This window comes from Tupaia chinensis, unplaced genomic scaffold (genome assembly GCF_000334495.1).
Source record: "Tupaia chinensis unplaced genomic scaffold, TupChi_1.0 Scaffold000273_1, whole genome shotgun sequence".
NCBI lineage: Eukaryota > Metazoa > Chordata > Mammalia > Scandentia > Tupaiidae > Tupaia > Tupaia belangeri.
Window position 1 is genome coordinate 1,790,050 of NW_006159755.1, and position 18,232 is coordinate 1,808,281.

The 18,232-nt window shown below is 47.1% G+C and overlaps 3 protein-coding genes across 4 annotated transcripts in view; 1 reads left to right on the plus strand and 2 right to left on the minus strand.

Moving 5' to 3' along the window:
• The window catches only part of PPP2R5B (protein phosphatase 2 regulatory subunit B'beta), an 8,570-nt gene extending 4,743 nt beyond the window's left edge, over nt 1-3,827 (plus strand). Inside the window, exons 7-14 of the mRNA XM_006149860.3 lie at nt 110-169; nt 270-378; nt 898-951; nt 1,029-1,079; nt 1,201-1,320; nt 2,206-2,333; nt 2,577-2,678; nt 3,195-3,827. Of these exons, the coding sequence (XP_006149922.1) occupies nt 110-169; nt 270-378; nt 898-951; nt 1,029-1,079; nt 1,201-1,320; nt 2,206-2,333; nt 2,577-2,678; nt 3,195-3,345 (775 nt within the window). The 3' untranslated portion in view covers nt 3,346-3,827. The remainder of the gene's footprint in view (nt 1-109; nt 170-269; nt 379-897; nt 952-1,028; nt 1,080-1,200; nt 1,321-2,205; nt 2,334-2,576; nt 2,679-3,194) is intronic.
• Nucleotides 3,828-5,557, minus strand: GPHA2 (glycoprotein hormone subunit alpha 2). Of its 2 annotated transcripts, none has more exons than XM_027772421.1 (4): nt 5,485-5,557; nt 4,822-4,924; nt 4,459-4,643; nt 3,828-4,352 (listed from the first exon to the last, which is right to left on the minus strand). In XM_027772421.1, the coding sequence occupies exons 2-4, from the start codon at nt 4,922-4,924 to the stop codon at nt 4,251-4,253; spliced, it is 390 nt and encodes a 129-aa protein (XP_027628222.1). In that variant the 5' UTR covers nt 5,485-5,557; the 3' UTR covers nt 3,828-4,250. The 2 variants fall into 2 exon arrangements, with proteins under 2 accessions (XP_027628222.1, XP_006149921.1); XM_006149859.2 differs by lacking the exon at nt 5,485-5,557 and adding an exon at nt 5,310-5,452 and having other exon boundaries at nt 3,830-4,352.
• A 2,620-nt stretch (nt 5,558-8,177) lies between these two features.
• MAJIN (membrane anchored junction protein) overlaps nt 8,178-18,232 on the minus strand; it is a 39,844-nt gene continuing 29,789 nt past the window's right edge. The window contains exons 7-11 of the mRNA XM_006149857.1: nt 17,708-17,799; nt 15,597-15,660; nt 9,947-10,019; nt 9,037-9,136; nt 8,178-8,381 (exon numbers count right to left, since the gene is read on the minus strand). Coding sequence (XP_006149919.1) covers nt 8,336-8,381; nt 9,037-9,136; nt 9,947-10,019; nt 15,597-15,660; nt 17,708-17,799 — 375 coding nt within the window. The 3' untranslated portion in view covers nt 8,178-8,335. The remainder of the gene's footprint in view (nt 8,382-9,036; nt 9,137-9,946; nt 10,020-15,596; nt 15,661-17,707; nt 17,800-18,232) is intronic.

Below are 18,232 nucleotides of genomic sequence, written 5' to 3' on the forward strand. Positions count from 1 at the left end.
TGATGGTGTGCATTGTTGGTAAGGGTGGGCAGGCCAGTGACTAAGAGGTAGGACTGGGCCTACCGTATTGGTCTGACCCTCCTAGATTCTTTTCCTCCTCCTCTTGCAGGTTCATCTATGAACTTGAACACTTCAATGGTGTGGCTGAGCTGCTAGAGATCTTAGGAAGGTGATTTTTCCCTAGCCCGGAGTTCAGGATTCAGGGGTAGGGGGGAAGGCCTGGAGTCCAGTCATCTGAATCCTTCTCCTCTTCTCTGCTCGCTCCTCAGCATCATCAATGGATTTGCACTGCCCCTAAAGACTGAGCACAAGCAGTTCCTGGTTCGTGTCCTGATTCCCTTGCACTCTGTCAAGTCGCTGTCTGTCTTTCATGCCCAGGTGAGACTCAGGCCTGGCCCTGCTGCAGCAGGAGCTCCTGACAGGTCAGGGTACCCAGTGGGGCCCGGAGATCAACCTGACACTCATGGTGTCAGCATACCCCACCTTCTTTGTCTTTACTAGCTCTGTTCCACCCACCTTAGAAATACCTGCTGGCCCTTCAGACATCAGGCATCGGCTCTGTGAGGCCTTCTCCAGCCCCTCCCTTTTCTACCTGCGCTAGGCAGAAGTAAACCCTCCTCCTTTTCTATTCCCAAAGCTGTCATACAGAATTCAGTTTTGAGACCCTTTTCAAAATATATAAAGGCTTGTTTGCTGGATGTTTCTCCTATGAGATCATTGTTGTGGTCCCAGCATTCTGAGCGCAGAGCCTGGTACACCCTAGGCAGGCAGTACATGCCTGGTGAGTAAGAGAACGAGAGAGTAAGTGACTAGTGTCTGTCATCCAGTTCTGGGCAGCCCATTCTTGGCACTATCCTCCTGCTGAGCTCTGTCCTCCTTCTCTCCCACCCCCTGCAGCTGGCATACTGTGTGGTGCAATTCCTGGAGAAGGATGCCACCTTGACAGAACATGTGAGTATTCCTGAGGGAAGGTGGGCCCCCATCTCTGCCTGACTCTGTCTGACTCTTTCCTGCCTCTGCTCCAACAGGTGATCCGGGGGCTGCTCAAATATTGGCCAAAAACCTGCACCCAGAAGGAGGTATGAAGAGGGCTTAGATGTCCCCAGAGGGAGGATAAGGGCTTAGCTCTCAGAAGGTGGTCAAGTGTGTGAGTTGGGGGAGATGTGAGTTGCTACCTCTCTGTTCCTACTCCCCACCCAGGTGATGTTTCTGGGGGAGATGGAAGAGATTCTTGATGTCATTGAGCCCTCGCAGTTCGTGAAGATCCAGGAGCCACTTTTCAAGCAGGTGGCTCGCTGTGTTTCCAGCCCCCATTTCCAGGTACAGGGCTGAGAGAGCAAGGCTGTGGCCTGGAAAGGTTGGCCAGTTTGTCCAACACAGCACCCTCAGTTTCTCATTCTGTCCTGGGTCTGATGATGGGAGATGCTGGACTTAAGATCAAGGGGCCTAGGGTCAATCCTCAGAACTATCTGCCTTCCACTGGCTGTGGGGCCTTGGGCAAATCACTGCACTGCTCTGAATCTGATTAAGCTTCCACATCTGTGAAATGGGCCAACAGTGACATCACAGGTGCTAATAAGGATGGAGGAGAATGCGAGTGTAAGCAACTCGGGTGGCTGAAGTGCGCTCCATTGTGGAGGGGAGGTTTGTTAGCACTCTTCCCCTTTGCTTAGTGGCCTCAGTTTTCATTAGTCCCCCTTTAGGATGCAGCCAGGCTTCCCCACGTCAGCAAGGTGTCACTCATGTTCTCCTGTGTGGATGCAGACTGTCTCCCATTCATACGAGCATAAGCAGGTGAAAGTGAGTTCTTCCTCACAGTGACTCTGGTACTTCAGTTCAGTAAACACCTGAAAGTGCAATAAAAATCATCTGATTCTTACAACAGCCCTTGGGAAGTAGGTCTTATTAGTCCCATTTTACAGATGAGAAAACTGAGGCTGGCAGGTTAAATGCCTCCCCAGTGTCACATGGGCATGGTGGGATTTCATGGGATTTCATGTAGTGAAATCCGACTTTGCCCCTGAGTATTGGGCTCTGAGTCAAGTTCTCTTTATTCCTCACAACGTTGTTTCCTCCAGTAGAGCTCTGAACTCTGAGGTGGGCTGCATGGTAGTCAGGGGCCCTGGGTTTTGGAGTAGAGATAAATACCAGGTTTCACAGAGGAGCCACTGCCAGGCACCTACTCTGCCATCTCACTTGTCCTAGGTTGCAGAGCGGGCTCTGTATTTCTGGAACAATGAGTATATCCTGAGCCTCATTGAGGACAACTGCCACACTGTGCTGCCTGCTGTGTTTGGGACCCTCTATCAAGTTTCCAAGGAGCACTGGAATCAGTGAGTGCCCAGGCTTTGACCTAACCACAGAAATGGGCTGGGGACAGCCAGTCTGGACCCTGAGGTTAGTTCTGGCAGGAGAGGATCAGAGAAAGTGTCAGAAGATTGCAGCAGTGATAAGAGCAGGGAAAGGGCAGTGTTCAGGGCTACATGCTGTGTTTGGGGGATAGGGAAGGTGGGATGACGGAGGGAGAAGGCGAGGAAGTTCTCATCTCCTCAACCCCTTCCTTTGACCCTGCCAAGAACCATCGTGTCTCTGATCTACAATGTGCTCAAGACCTTCATGGAGATGAATGGAAAACTGTTTGATGAGCTCACAGCCTCCTACAAGCTGGAAAAGCAGCAGTAAGTGTGGGGGGCTGGACTAGGGGACAGGGGAGAAAAACTGGAAGGAATCAGATCCTCATGGTCAGAGGGAAGCGTAGAGACTACCCCATGGTTAGAGGGAAGCTTAGAGACTACCCCATGGTCAGAGGGAAGCTTAGAGACTATCCCAAAGCCTGGCTGCTCAGATGTTGAAAGTCTCTTCCTCCTACTCCTGCCAAGTGCTGGGCCATCCCAGGCCCCACTGCCCACTACATCCTTTAGTCATTAGCCAAGTAGTTCTTTCAGGCACTGACCTCTTCTGACTCCCTGGAGCTTCCTCCCCTTCAGTCAGGGCTACTCAGAGCCAGGCCAGCTCACCTGCTCCTGGTCCTAGACTGGGATCAGTCTCTCCTCAGCCATCTTCCCTAAGCAGAGGGTTCCTAAGGGGTCACAAGACAGCAAGTGGTTCTGTGCCCTTTTGCAGGTAGGGCTGTGTGGGGAGCTGGAACCGTGAGGGGTCCCAGATAGGAGAGCTGCCTCACCCTCTTTCTCTAGGGAGCAGCAGAAGGCCCGAGAGCGTCAGGAGCTATGGCAAGGCCTGGAGGAGCTGCGGCTACGCCGGCTACAGGGAACCCAGGGGGCCAGAGAGGCACCTCCCCTTCAGCGGCTTACCCCCCAAGTGGCCGCCATGGGGGGTCAGAGCTAGAGAGCCTCCCAGAAAGGGAGAATCTACACCCAGAGCTACCAGTCCCTCTATTCCTTCTCCTGCCTGGGGGCCCCGTGGGCTCTGAGGACTCCCTGTCCAGTCCAGAGTGGGCAGCTTTCACTGGGGAGACGAGGAGAGGAGATGGTGGTCTTGGCAACAGAACTCTCAGGCCTTGGTGGCAGGACTTGATCAGGGCAAGCTTGACCAGAAAGCTGCCGTCAGGGATTTTCTGCTGCCCCATGACGTCGGCTCCCAGCTGCAGGCAGGCACCCACCCTGCTCCCGGCCTAGGGCAGGGGCACTCAGCCCCTCATCTGCCCCTGCCTCGGGGTGGTGCGAGGTCCGTCCTCCTCCCCACTGTGGGGTCTGTGGTCTATTTATTCTTGCCCAGCTCACCCTCAACACAGACACTGTCCTGGGCCGGGGGCATCCTCCTTCCCTCCCTTCCCTTGCCCTGTACTTCCTTATTCTCTTTTTATTTATTGGGCAGGGGGAGGGGTGATGGCACAGGCAAGAAGAGATTCACAGTGTCCTGGGGACAGGGGTGGGGGGGGTCACAGTAATCATGATCTATCCCCCTTCCCCTGGCTGGGGGGTAGATTTAATAAAGAGAGAAACTTAAAAACTGCTTGCTTTATTTAGGGGTAGGGGCAAAGAGGGAAGTGAAATGACGAGACACTGGTTAGAAGGGCCAGGTAAAGACAGAGGCAAAACTCCCCTCTTCTCAGGAGGTGACAATCACAAAATCTTGAGGGTCATACCGGGAGCAACTCTCTCATTTTAAAAATCTCACAGCAAGTAAATGGCACAATTAGGACTCCTCCTAGTTTTTGAATCCCAGAACCAGGCTTTTCCCACCAGAACATCAAACTCTCTGACCCAAGGGAGGAAGGAGGGAAGAGTAATTTAGTAGCGTGAAAGGCGACACATGTCACACTGGCAGGCCTTGGCCGTGAAGATCTCGAGCTCCTCCTTCCGGTTGCCCACACACTGCAACCGCACCTTCACCTGTGCGAGAGGGGAATCCACCCTGCAGTGCCTTTTCCTGGGCCTTCGTAGATCCCCACCTCCTGTCTTCCTCCCACTCGCACTGTCCCATCACTGGGCTCCTCACCTTCCTCAGGCTGCTGATGGTGCAGCACTGAGAGACGGAGGTGATGTTGTGTCGATAGCCACTAGCCACCAGCACGGAGTACCGGGAAGGGAAGGCGCTGGACTCGCAGTGGCCCACACAAGCCTGTGCCACGTGGGAACCCTGGCAGGTGCCTTGGCGATCACTGCGCACCGTCACGTTGAAGGCTGGAAGGAGACAGGAAAGCTGCAGATGGCGTCTCTGCGAAGGCTGCCCTGGCTCCTGTGGTTTGAGCCTCAGCATGGGTCCATCTAGGGTGCCGCCTGCCCTGGTCCAGTCTATCGGCGCTCTGTATCCACCCAGAACCCCCACTGCTCCTAGCCCTCTGGTCCCAAAGTTACTCACGGTGCAAGTGGCAGCCTGGGATGGCTGCCTCCCGACCCCAGCCTTCAGTGATTGCCAGGACCAGCAGGCAGAGGAGCAGAGTTTGGGGGGACTCCATGGGCATCTGAAACACAGTGGGCAGATGTCGGTGTGGGTGTACAGGAGGCAGAGTTCTTTAAATACTGCATGTCTCCAGGTGCGTGAACCAGGGCTGGTTGGTCTTTCTGACAAGTAAGGCATGCTCACTGGGGCTGTCATTTCCCGTGTCCACCTCTGTGTGTGTATGTGTGTGTGTGTGTGTCTGCCTGCCTACTTTTGAGTGTCACTCGGCACGAGTGTGTGAGCGTGAGCCGCTGTCTCTGGATGAGCCTTGGGTGTCAGCCATCTGCAGTGATTCTGCCCTGGAATTTTCCTGGCCGTCTGAACACATCTTCCTCCCTCCATCTGCCCTGTCTTGGCCTTTGCCCTTGTCCATATCCCCAGGCCTCCCCGGAACTCCTTGAGCTCACCACTTCTGAGACCCAGGAACAGAGTGGTTTGCAGTCTCCCTGTGGCAGTCTCCTGCTGTTCTGCAGACTGGTGCTGGCTCTCCATGCTTTTATTTGCCCGTGTTTTGGAGCCACGCCCTCTTGGAGATCAGCTTTCAGGCCAGCCTCCCTGCCTGAGGCCTCAGAGCAATCCTACCTGGGAGATCCTGCTCTTTGAGGTGTGGTCCTCAGAGAGACCTCTTCTGCCTTCTGCTTATCTCTGTCCAAAAAGCTGCTTGTGGTCCAAGGCCAGAAGAAGTGAGATGTGAAGAAACACCCAGAAGCCTGCAGAGTATACAGTGTGTGTGTGCAGTGGAAGAGAGGAGTTGAGACTCTTGACTGGGTTGTGGCCACCTGGGTTCTCTTTGCTGTGTGACCTTGGGCAGGAGACTTTTATGTTCAGGCTCTCACCACCCCCAACCCTAAAATCACTGACCTCTGCCTTACCTGTCTCTTTTACCAACTGCAGAGGAAAGGAATTGGGGAGGAGATTTGTATGGACCAAGGATATTCCACCAGTGGGAGTCTCCTGAGATAGGCTTTGAGGCAGAGGCGGGGGGTGGGGGGCTGATGGGGAAGTTGGACTTCCACAGAATCAAGTGGTGACTTCTCATCCTGTGGGTCAGCTTAGAGAGTGGGACTCTGGGCTGGAGGGTCCTTCTAGACTTGGAAAAACAGGGACCTGATTCCTGAAAGGGTCTGATGCGGTCAACTCTAGCAAATCCAATTAGTCCAGCTCTGGTTTTACAGGTGAGGCAACTAAGGCTCAGAGAAGGAAAGTTACTTACTGGAAATTATGCAGCTAGTTATTGTCAGGGCTGATTTAGAACCAAAATCTGCTGTCCATCCATGGTGCTAAGCTGTACTTGGGGCAAGAACACAGCAAATTGGAAAAGGACCCCTAGTCAACAGTAACAGGAGATGGAGGGGCGCATTAGAGCAGAAGGAAACCTGTGGTGATTCTGGGCAGGGCCCTAAGGGTCATCACCTCAGTGACCTGCTCAGAGAGAGCAGTGCCAGTCCCGCAGACTGCCTGAGCTGGAAGGCACTTGAAAGTTCTTCAGGTCCTACACCCTCATTTTCCAGATGAGAAAATAAGAACCTGAGAGGAAAGCAGGTTTCCCAAGGCTTCACGGTAAGCTAGTCAGTCAGGGTGGGTGCTCAGATCTCTGGATTTGGGGGGTGGGCCTTTCAGCAGCTTTGTAAAGCAGGCCATGTTTGGGACAGTAGGGCAAAGGCTGTAAACATGATTTGAGAGGAACTGGAATTACGGGTATCGCCGACTCTCACATCCTCACAACCTTCTAGCTATCCCTGTAGCCCTCCTCCTCTTGAGTCCTGTGCCTTCACACAGCAGCCCACCAGCAGCAGACAGCAAAGCAAGCGGACTCCAAGGGACCTCAGCAAGCCAGCTCCCACAATCCCACTTGTTAAGGGAATCCTCTGGCATGAAACAGATAATCAGCTCTTTAAATCCTTCTGGCAACAAGGGCTCATTACCTCACAAAGTAGCCTATTCTAATACTGGACATCTCTAACCATTTAAAAGTGATCTGTGGGACCAGCAAATGATGTAACTGTTGTGTCGCTGGACTCCCACACTATGACCACAGTTCAAGTCCTGGACCCTGCGGCTTAAACCTCACATTGAGCGCATGTGCATGCATGCTAAAAATCCTGTGAGGAGAATGGAGAAGAAGGGATTGTGGTGTGGCCATCCCCCCCCCCCGGGGGGGGGGGCAGTGATTTCTCACTTTTTGTCTCTCTGGCAAGTGCACGTGCCCTATAGCAAAAAAATCTCTCTAAAAAAAATTATTTGTTCTGCGCTAAGATGAGTTTCCCTAAATTTCCACCAATTATTTCGATGCTTTGCAGCCACACAAGTCTAAACTGTCCCAGTTTAGCCCTTTGGTTGGAAAAAGAGCTCTGGTAATCTAGCCTTCTCCAGGGGCCCTAATTTGGACTTTCAGTTCATCAGATAAACTACATGGATTACCGTCAAAGAGCCAGAGGGATAGCTAGGTGGGAAGCATTTTACATGCGAAAAGGTTACATTTAGGGGCCAAACCAAATGAGCAGGCTCAAGAGTATGAGTCTTGCAGGACCCTGTTCCCTAAGTCCTGGCATTAAAGTTTAGGTGTGAGGTCAGAAACAGTCACCCAAAGTGATCCAGTAAACAATAACTAGGTAGAAGAAAGTTTCATGTTTCTCTGTTTCTTGAGGGAAGAGTTTATTCTCTCTCACTGTCTCTACTTCACTAAATTTAATCAATAACTCTTCATAAAAAATTTATTGTCATTAGGATCCTAAGTGCTGGAGACAAAAGACCTAAACTGGCCCTCAGGGCAGTGAATTTATCAGACTAGAACATTTTAGATAGTTCCATTCTTAGTGTTTTAAATCAGGAAGAAGAAGAAGAAGAAAAAAAGGCAAAGTAACACATTCCATTATAAAGGGTTGAAGGACAGAATAAACCCACAAGTATGAGTCTTGCAGGACCCTGTTCCCTAAGTCCTGGCATTAAAGTTTAGGTGTGAGGTCAGAAACAGTCACCCAAAGTGATCCAGTAAACAATAACTAGGTAGAAGAAAGTTTCATGTTTCTCTGTTTCTTGAGGGAAGAGTTTATTCTCTCTCACTGTCTCTACTTCACTAAATTTAATCAATAACTCTTCATAAAAAATTTATTGTCATTAGGATCCTAAGTGCTGGAGACAAAAGACCTAAACTGGCCCTCAGGGCAGTGAATTTATCAGACTAGAACATTTTAGATAGTTCCATTCTTAGTGTTTTAAATCAGGAAGAAGAAGAAGAAGAAGAAAAAAAGGCAAAGTAACACATTCCATTATAAAGGGTTGAAGGACAGAATAAACCCACAAGAGGACTCTGGCAGTTTGGAGCCCTCATTCCCCATGAATGAAGTGTCATAAGAAAAAGATGGAGTTGGAGAAAATGGCTCAGAGAAGTCACTGCAAGAGATGATGCACTTTCCACTGCTGCATTTGGACGTCACTGGCTGTTCTTCCTGAAGAAATAGCGAATCGGGAAGAGAGAGCTGTAGGAATGAGAGCAGAGAGGCTCAGACTCCTCGAGGTTTCCTTTCCTTCTCCCCAGTTCCCATTTAGTGCTTCATTAGCTAGGGCATTTTTGCTCTGGGGAACCACTCAATGGAAATTCAAGTCTAGAGCAGCATTTGAAAAGTTACCCAAATTAGATTGTGCTCCGAAGGGGGAAACAAAGGTAAAGAAGTGCAGTAGGAGGGCTGAGCTGTAGATAAACGGAGGGATTTGCTAACTTTTCTGTAAAAGCACTCTGAAGACACAACCTAGATTCAGAGGGGAGAGTGGAAACATTTCGGTAACCACATCATCTGAATGACCCAAGTAAAATAAGAATAGTCTCTGTTCAAGCAATGTTTGGACCCAAATGGACCCAAAACTCTGTCTTAATCAGGCCCTATGCTGGCATGACATGGTGGGAGTGAGTTGTGTAAAAATGAATACTTTTGTCCTTATTAAATTCATGTTTAGGGTGCTTGTTCTATATCTCATTTTTACCAAATATCCTGAACATGACTGAGAAATCTCTGCAAGTAATCTGCTTTCTTCTTTATACTCATTTCCCTGAAAGATCCAGTGAGGAAAGTTGTAGAGCTAGATTGCTGCTCTGGAGCTGGATCTATTTTATGACAGGAGAGAAGTTGGTCTTACCTTAGAAACCCAAAGAAGCCACTGGTTCCTAGCTCTTTAGGTGGAGGTGCGTTGTTTTGCTGCAATGGTGGTCCTGCCAGGAAGTCCCCCTGCTTAGAATCTGTAAAGAAAACACTCAGGCAGGAAAAAGGCTTAGTCTGTGGGCTTCTTACATGTGAGTAGAAGGCAGGACACCCATTATAAACCAAGGACAGCCTCACGCCAAGATTTGTTTAAACCCAGAATTGTTTGTTCTAATCTTCCCAATTTCACCTCAGCTCAGTAAGATGCTGTTCTGACCTTAGAATATTTTCAAAGTCAGGTTCCTGAGATATTTACCCAGCTCCAAGTCCCAGCTACCCATCATGGCAGGTATGTCTTCACATGGAATGACAACTCATTAAAGAATTCACTTGCTTACATCCATGCTTCTGTGGTAACTGCAGTCCACATGGAATCCTCATGCTGGGTAAAAGATCAGCAAGTTGGGAAGGCAATACCTCAACATGTGTTCCTGGCTCTCGCAGAGCATCCATCTGCACCTTCGATATTAATGCTGATGTTGCTAATGCTAATGCCCCGAATTGAAGAGAACATTCCCAGCGAACATGCTCCAAGCGCACAAAAAAGGGAAACACATACCTCATACATTTTCTGTAACATTTATCACCGTGGAAGCGTTTCAGAACTATGGGAGCATCTATTTTACTATCAGAAGCAGGGGAAGGGCATGCACCATTTCCTTTCACTTCTTTTAGGAACTGGGACTCCTGTTACTCTAGAAAGATTGCTAGGAGGTACCTTCATGGAGAAGGCACATCAGTCACTGAGGGTGCCTAGATTCAGAGCTCTGTGCTGTTCCGGTCATCAGAGAACTGAATGGGACAGGATGATTATTGAAGAGGATAAATATTAATTTTCCAGAACCTACCTTGCTCCTGGACATCAGTGATATCAGAGGCCAGGGTCTCCTCCCCTTCCTGCTGGCTTTTTCTTTCCCTGTTCTAATTCAAAGAGGACCAAGAAAAGTCTTAAACATGACTTCTCTATAGTTTGGTGATCTGAATACCATTTGCTGGTGAGCTGATTTCATACCAGCACAGGGGCCTACCTTCTGACTGCCCAGGTAGTTTCTATATTTCCTTCTACAGGGCTGCCCCTTTTTCTTCTCAGCTTCCTAAACACTGTCCCTCTAAAACTGTAAGATTAAAGGGCTGAGAACAAACCAAGCTGGGCTTAGTCATCATTCCATGTTACTGACTGTCTACTAAGGCTGGCAGAATATTGAGGTTTCAGAAATCAGGAGGTAAAACAAAAAAACACAAGCAAAAACCAACAACAACAAAAAGAAACAAAGAGCCATTAAAAAATAAATGAATCAGGAGGGTCTTTACTTTGGAGAAAGCATCATGTATGGAGTGAAACTAACACATACACTAGGTCAGTTGTCACTGTGTGATAGGATTTTCCCACAAATCTGTATAGAGTGCTATAGTGAGGAGGACACTAATGGAGTGGGTGGCAGTCAAGGAAGACTACATAGAGGAGATGTTATTTGAGTGGGCCTTGATGGCTGAGTGGGATTTTGTCACAGTGTGGGTGAGGATATGGCCAGTGCAAGTGGGGCATTCCAGACGGATACATGATATACAAGGGCACAGTGCTACTGAAGAGTAAATATGGGCCTAGCCATGGCACACGCTGCTAAAACCTTGCTGCTCCAGAGGCTGGGATCACATGGGAGGCCTGGGTTCAATTCTGGGTCCTACATGCGTGTGTGCAGTAAGATGCACCTGTAATTCCAGTGACTTAGGAGGCTGACTCAGGCAGATTGTGAGCTCAAGGTTGGCCTTTAATGGGCTAGCCCCACAGCACAGCAGTTAAGCCTCGTGCATAGGGAGTCAGATCACACATGTCTGACTGTAGTTCAAATCCTGGCCCCAGCAGCTTGAGAACCATGCTGAGCATATGTATATGTGCCCCAAATCCTAATAGGATGGAGAAATGGAGGAAAAGGTATTGTAACAAGGCCATGCCCTACTTGGGAGGAGGGGGTGCTTTCCTTGTTTGCGCTCTATCTCTGGCATATATACATACCCTCTGGCCTTAAAAAAATAATAATAAAAGGGGATGACCTGGGCATGGTGACACCATGTCAAAAACAAACTAACAAATGAACAATCCAGACATGGCAGGGTACATCTGTAGTCCTAATTGAGAGTAATAATAAATAAACTTAAATTTAAAATTTATTTATTTATTTATTTATTTAAGGGATTGCACTATGACCAGCATGGCCGTCCCTCATAAACGGTCCTTTTCTTTTTTGTAGAGGTTTTTGCTATGGGGCACGTGTGCTCACCAGAAAGACAGAGAGAGACAGAGAGAAGGAAAGAGAGAAATCACCCCCCAGGGGAGATGGCCACACCGCAATCCCTTCTCCTCCATTCTCCTCTCAGGATCTTGGGCATGCACCCACATGCGCCTGGTGTGAGTTTAAGCCACTGGGTCCGGGATTTGAACCACAGTTGACTACATGGGAGTCCAGCGACATAGTTATTATGCTAACTGCTGGTCCCAATTCTTTTTTTATTACATTTTATTTATTTACTCATTTTAATTTGAACAGAGAGGGATGCAGAGAGAAAGAGAGAGAGAAAGAGAGAGGGAAAGTGAGAGAGCAAGCTGCCAGGTCTGGTACTTGAACCGTGGTCAGCCATGTGGGAGTCCAGTATCCTTAACCACCATGCCACTGGCCCCATAAAATAATTCTTTTTTTTTCTTTTTTATTATAAAGAATTATTTTATTTAACTTTATTCATTGTCATTATTTTATTTTTTATTGTATTGAAGTTGACCAGAGAGAGACAGAGAGAGTGAGAAAGCAAGCTGCCAGGTCTGGGAGTTAAACTATGGTCAGCCATGTGGGAGTCCAGGTATCTTAACTACCATGCCACCTGCTGGCCCCAATAAAATATTTCTTTAAAAAAAAAAAAAGAATATGATCAGCATGGCTAGAGCTAGGCGCAGTGGAAACATAACACAATGTAATAGTAAGCATGATACAATGCAATTAGCATGCAATCTTATTTTTACATGTGCTACTGCTTTGTATTTTGAGGAGGCCTTCCTACAACCTGGTTTTAGGCCCACAACATTTCCCATTTAACAGCATGATAGTGAAAAATATTTTTTATATATGTTTTGGGGGAATCTCTGCCAACTGACCACTCTCCTCACCCAGCCTGACTACCCAGCAGTGTTGAAGGTCCTTGAACTGTTGTGCTACTGAACAATTCTATAGCAAGGGCCTACAGACTGTAAGGAGGGTTCCGGGAGCCTGTAGCATGGCAAGCCCCTTTGGGAAGTTAGGATGAACCTCCATAAGCCTCAGGTTAGAAAGGCAAGTATTTCTGAGGTAAGCTTTTTTACAAACCCTTCAAATTCCAGACTACATAGGCAGCAACCTAAGTTGTATTCCTTTAAAGCTTTGAAAGGGAACTCTGTGGAGAAAGGAGACCGTGCTTACTTTTTATAGACAGAATGGAGATGGAATCTAGCGGGCCCCGCTCTGGTTTCTGACTTCAGGGACTGATTCTTACAAATTTAATTAAACTATGGTTGGGGTTTAAATCCTGATGACCAGAGGGGCCCAAATGAGAGCATCATTCAGGTTGGTAGTAGGGACCAGAGGGCAAAGATGGAGCCTTCCCCTGAACCAGGAGAGCTTCTCCTCACAAGATAAAACAGTTTTGGTGCTTTCTTGAAATCTTGACAGAGGTCTTCTCAGGCAAAAGTCTTAAGAGAGGAAAAACGTTATAGCCTGAAATAAGACTGAAGATACCATCAGGGACATTCGTCAGGACACGACACCCTAAAATCCTGATCCATAGTGCATGTTTAGGGAAGATTTGTGTAGAAGTGCAGTTCAAGTAGAGGTGGCTAAATAAGTAAGAGGCCACGTGCAATCATTCTGTTCTACTTCTGGGCTTTTCATCTGTAGGTCTCTAGGTCTGAGACCTAAAGTAACAAAGGGAAAGGTCGGCCTTTCCTTCTATTTTCCTCAAACACCTGTAAAACAGATACGGGTTGCATCCCTCTAAGCCTTCTCCACACAGGCCCCGATATGTTCAGACGTGCATAGTCTACTATACTGTGATCCAACACCCTGATTTCCCCCAAATGAGGGGAGAAAATATTAAGCATTGGACCATAGGAGCAAATTCAATTTTTCCAGCTCAAGGGACTTATACTGAGAGTCACTGTGATCACTTTAATGTAGGAGAAATCCTCTCCCTGGGAACAGGTCTATGAGGGAGACTGTCTTTGGGCTTGGAGTCAAAATCAATAAACATGTTCCTTTACTCAGAGTTTTTTTCCCCAACTGCGACTCAAGTTGAAAGGTAATTATGTTGAGTAAGAAGCTGTGGGTACTGTTCTTGAGGGAGATGATGTGTCAAACTAAGAATAGGAAGGTACGAAGAGTAGGGAGTGAGGGAGATGTTCCTTTAATAGTAATTATCCTGGCTTTATAAAGTGTCTTTGTTCTCTGGAGCTTCGTGTACTCCTCTTGTACTTTCTCATTCCTTATTCTTACCTCTTTAAAAGATGAGAGGCATAGAAGGGGTGACTGCCTAAAATCACTCAGTGCCCATAGAGGTAGGGTGCCCAAATCCCCAAGGGTGCACTCCTCCTTCAACTCAATTATAAGCTCCTGGAAAGAAGAAACCAGATTCTGCATGTGTTTGGATGTGCCCCAGCACCCAACACAATGCAACAACTCTTGCAACATTCCTCTACTTTAAAATGTTTTAGGGAATTCCCGTGACCTTGAAGGTGGCCTCCAGGCTTTTCATGATCTAGTCCATGCTGATCTCTCTGGTAACATTTCTTAGCACTGTATACTTATCGTCAGACACACTGGTTTGCAAACACCAAAACTGTATTCTTCCTCTTGGCCTGACCTGAGCTCTTTAAGCTACTCTGAGCTGCTCTGGGAACCCTTCCCTCACAACCACTTTGTGTTCCCTTCATACTCTGTGCTTCCTTCTATCTCCACACATAGCACATCCATCAGCAACTGTCTGCCTAGCCTTAAACTGCTGGTGTTTTAGGGGACAGCATGGTATCCCTGGTATTTAGCATATGGCAGACCCTCAATGGAAATCTGTGAAATGAATGCTTATGTAAATGTTTGTTCAATAACTGATCATTTTCAAAAAATAATTGACCACATTATAGGTACTGGGAAGGTGAAAGGGGTGAGTTGTTAGTGTTTAGGTACTTAGGGTCAGAGCTACTTTGGGACATTAGAGAAGATAAAGAGAAAGATCCATAAAGCATGTATAATAGCTAGCAGCTATTTAAAGAGGGGAGGAAAAGAAAAAGGGCACTATTTCAGAGACTAAAAAAAGAAGCTCTGAAATGGAGGAGTAGCAGTTATATGCATATCTTTTTTCCTTATAATTATTTTTATTTAACCTTATTTATTTGCTTATTTTAGAGTAACGGAGAGAGAGAGAGAGAAGTAAAAAAGCAAGCCTGGTCTGGGACTTAAACTGCCGTAGGCAATATGGGAGTCGAGAGCCCTTAACAACCACACCACCTGCCGGCTCCATATGCATATCTAAACAGGAGTAGGCCTCATAAGGAAATCATATAACATCAGAGGCCAGCACATCATTGCTCTACAAGTTTTCTCTTGCCAGTTTACAGTGCTGATATATGCCTAGCGCATCTGTAAAAACTAGATGTTTCTAGACTCAGACCCCATGGTAGATGAAGGCAAAAAGTTTTGTAAAGAGAAAATTCTATCCTGAATCCCACTTCAATTCAGCACAGACCAATTATTTTCCTATTTAGAATGAAGAGTACAAGAAACAGCTTTTTTTTTTTTTTTTTGAGTGGTTTTTGCTATAGGGTGCGTATATTCCCAGAAAGATAGACAGAGAGAAAGAAAGCAAGAAACCACCCCTCAGGAGGAATGCCCATGCCACAATCCCTTCTCCTCCATTCTCCTCTTGGGATGGGCACGCATGCACACGCACCCGGTGTGAGGTTAAGCCATCAGGTCTGGGACAGGAACCGCAGTCGACTACATGGAAGTCCAGTGATGTAGCCATTACGCCATCTGCTGGTCCCAAAAAACAGCTTTTTTCTTTAAAAAATAATTATTTTATTTAGCTTTAGTTATTTATTTTCATTTGACCAGAGAGGGACAGAGATAAAGAGAGAGAAATTGAGAAAGTAAGCCGCCAGATCTGGTACTTGAACCACAGTTGACCATGTGTGAGTCCAGTGCCCTTAACTACCACGCCACCTGCCAGCAAGAAACAGTTTTTTAAGCTGGACAAAAGGACCTTTTAACAACAGGATTCCTTGATGTGTGTATTATTAAGCCACTTTTGGGACAGGTTGTGGCGAAAGCAGAGTAGTTGAATGTTGTTCTGCAGACAGTGTAACCTGAGTATGAGTTCAGTCAATTCAATCTACACCAAGGACCAAGATGTGCTGGTAACAGGAATCCCGACTTGTAAGAATAGGATGGCCAAGAGCCTTGAAGCTTCCTTTTTGATGCTTACCATCCTGGTTTCCGCAGGGGGCTTCTTTTTGCTGGGGCCTTGGTTGGAAGTCTCCATCTTGGCCCTAAAGTGGGGGGTGCGGAAGCCCAGGAAATGTTACTGACAGTGGCAACATTACTGTATTCAAGCAAATGTGGCCCAAATGAATATTTCATAGCAGGCTGGCTATTTTTATACCACTCCTGGCCGGCAGAATAAATTGTGTGGCCAAATTTTCTTTGGGTGCTTCTTTAACTCACAGTAGAATCCCAATTTGAGACACTTACAGATCTGGGGTTTGAGAAAAGGAAAATGTGACTGACAGCAAGTACCAGATTGTGAAATACCTGATTGTGCATCATAACCTAGAGAAAGGGAAGATCTGGGGCCTCATCTTCATGGAGAATTCAGCTAAATGGAACAGAACAAAGCTTCCCACTTCCAGAACCCTCACGTTCCACCTGGCTCTGAAAGGAGCTCACTTACATGTGTGCCTAGAGGGCACAGGGGTCAGCTCGCTTGTGGCCCTACCCTCTATTTTTTTTTTTTTTTTGAGAGTTTTTTTGCTGTAGAGCGCGTGCGCTCGCCAGACAGACACAGAGAGACACAGAGAGACAGAAAGCGAGAAATCACCCCCCAGGGGGGATGGCCACGCCGCAATCCCTTCTCCTCCATTCTCCTCTCGGGATCTTGGGCATGCACGCACACACGCCTGGCGTGAGTTTTAAGCCATCGGGTCGCGAACCGCAGTCGACTATGTGGGAGTCCAGCGACATAGCCATCACGCTAACTGCTGGTTCCCTACCCTCTATGTTTAGGAGCCTACATATCCCAGTAAGAGAGAGGCTGCGCTCTGTGAACCAAGAGTAAAAGCACCTTGAGCTTTCAAGGAAAGCAAATCACACTTTAGATTATTTCCAGCAGCCTTTCCTGGGATGCTGATAAGAATGACCAAATTGTCTTACTGACTCATTTTGTCTCTGACAGAAAATCAAAACAGCAGAGTAAGAAGCCTCCTCACAACACCTTCAACATGCTAGAGATACATTAAACATTCTTCCTAATATCACAGTACCTCACCCAATAATTGAAACATTTATTTATATTTTAACCTAGACTGCCTTTTTTTTTTTTTTTTTTTTTTTTTTTTTGAGAGGTTTTTGCCATAGGACGTGTGTGCTCACCAGAAAGACAAAAAGAGACAGAAAGCGAGAAATCACTCCCCAGGGAGAATGGCCATGCCACAGTTCTTTCTCCATTCTCCTCTCAGGATCTTTCTTTCTTTCTTTCTTTCTTTCTTTCTTTCTTTCTTTCTTTCTTTCTTTCTTTCTTTCTTTCTTTTTTTTCTGGGGGGGCGGGAGGAGAGGTTTTTGCTATAGGGCTTGTGTGCTTGCCAGACAGAGAGAGATAGAGAGACAGAAAGCAACAAATCACCCCCCAGGGGGGCTGGCCACACCGTAATTCCTTTTCCTCCATTCTCCTCTCTCCTCTCAGGATCTTGGGCATGCACGCACACGTGCCCGGCGTGAGTTCTAAGCCACCAGGTCCGGGACACGAACCGCAGTCGACTACGTGGGAATCCAGCGACATAGCTAACTGCTGGTTTCCAAGTTTCTGTGTAATATTCTGAGACTTAAGTCCTATGCCTTCTTGAGTTCTTTTTTTTTTGGTGAGTTTTTTTTTTTTAACTTTATTTACTTATTTTTATTTTGATCAGAGAAAGAGAGGGAAAGCGAGGAAGCAAGCCACCAGGTGTGCGACTTGAACCATGGCTGGCCATGCCCTTAACCACCATGCCACCTGCTGGCCCCAGTCCTACACCTTCTTGATAGAACTACCATAGTAAATATTCAGTGAATGTATTGAATTTAATTGTACAGATGTGATTGTACTTCCTCTCGGCCTTCATCTTGATGGATAGAACAATCCTACTTTGCTGAGAGCAACTGTGTTCAAATTACACTGCAAATATCAACTTGCTTCCTTTCCTTCATCCACCCAGTGGTATAGGTCAGCATTGATTAAGCCCTGAAAAAGAAAGCGACTCGCCCAAGAATAGGATCGACCAGGAGCAGTAGCTGGCAAAGTCCAACTGCTACGCAGGAGTTAGTCTCTTTCCCCACGCCACTGACCTGTTCAGCCTGGGCCTGCTGGGAGAGCTGGGCTCTTCCATGCACTTTCGTTTCCTCATCATGGCTTCTGCTGCTTTCTCCTCAGCTAGGACCTTCAGAGAGGAACCAGACTTCTGTGACTCTTCCTTTTCCAGAATTGTTCATAGTCCATGAGGACACACTAAAGATAACTCATCTTTAAACTGCCAAAGGCAACTTAAAAAAATTATTTTATTAATTATTATTATTTTTAAAATTTGCTATAGGGCATGTCCATGTACCAGTGAGAGACAGAGAGAGGGAGCGAGAAAGTAAGCCACCAGGTCCAAGACTCAAACTACAATCAGCCATGTGGAAGTCCAATGCTTTAACCACCATGCTACCTGCTGCCCCCCCCTCCCAAGGCAACTTTTAATACCAGGTTTGCAAGTAAAGAGAAACATTCTGTTAGAGACATAGTCACAGAAATTTAGCCAAGAGGGAAATAGGTCTCATGTTTACATTTCTGATTGAACTTGCTGGCAACTGAGGGGCAGGGGAGGAGGA

Excerpts from the sequence above, each read along its gene's own strand:
- GPHA2 (XM_027772421.1), bottom strand. The coding sequence starts at position 4,924 with ATGCCCATGGAGTCCCCCCAAACTCTGCTCCTCTGCCTGCTGGTCCTG. Across the intron at positions 4,644-4,821 it reads CCCAGGCTGCCACTTGCACC|CCTTCAACGTGACGGTGCGC; the intron begins GTGAGTAACTTT and ends GTCTCCTTCCAG. Across the intron at positions 4,353-4,458 it reads CCATCAGCAGCCTGAGGAAG|GTGAAGGTGCGGTTGCAGTG; the intron begins GTGAGGAGCCCA and ends CCTCTCGCACAG.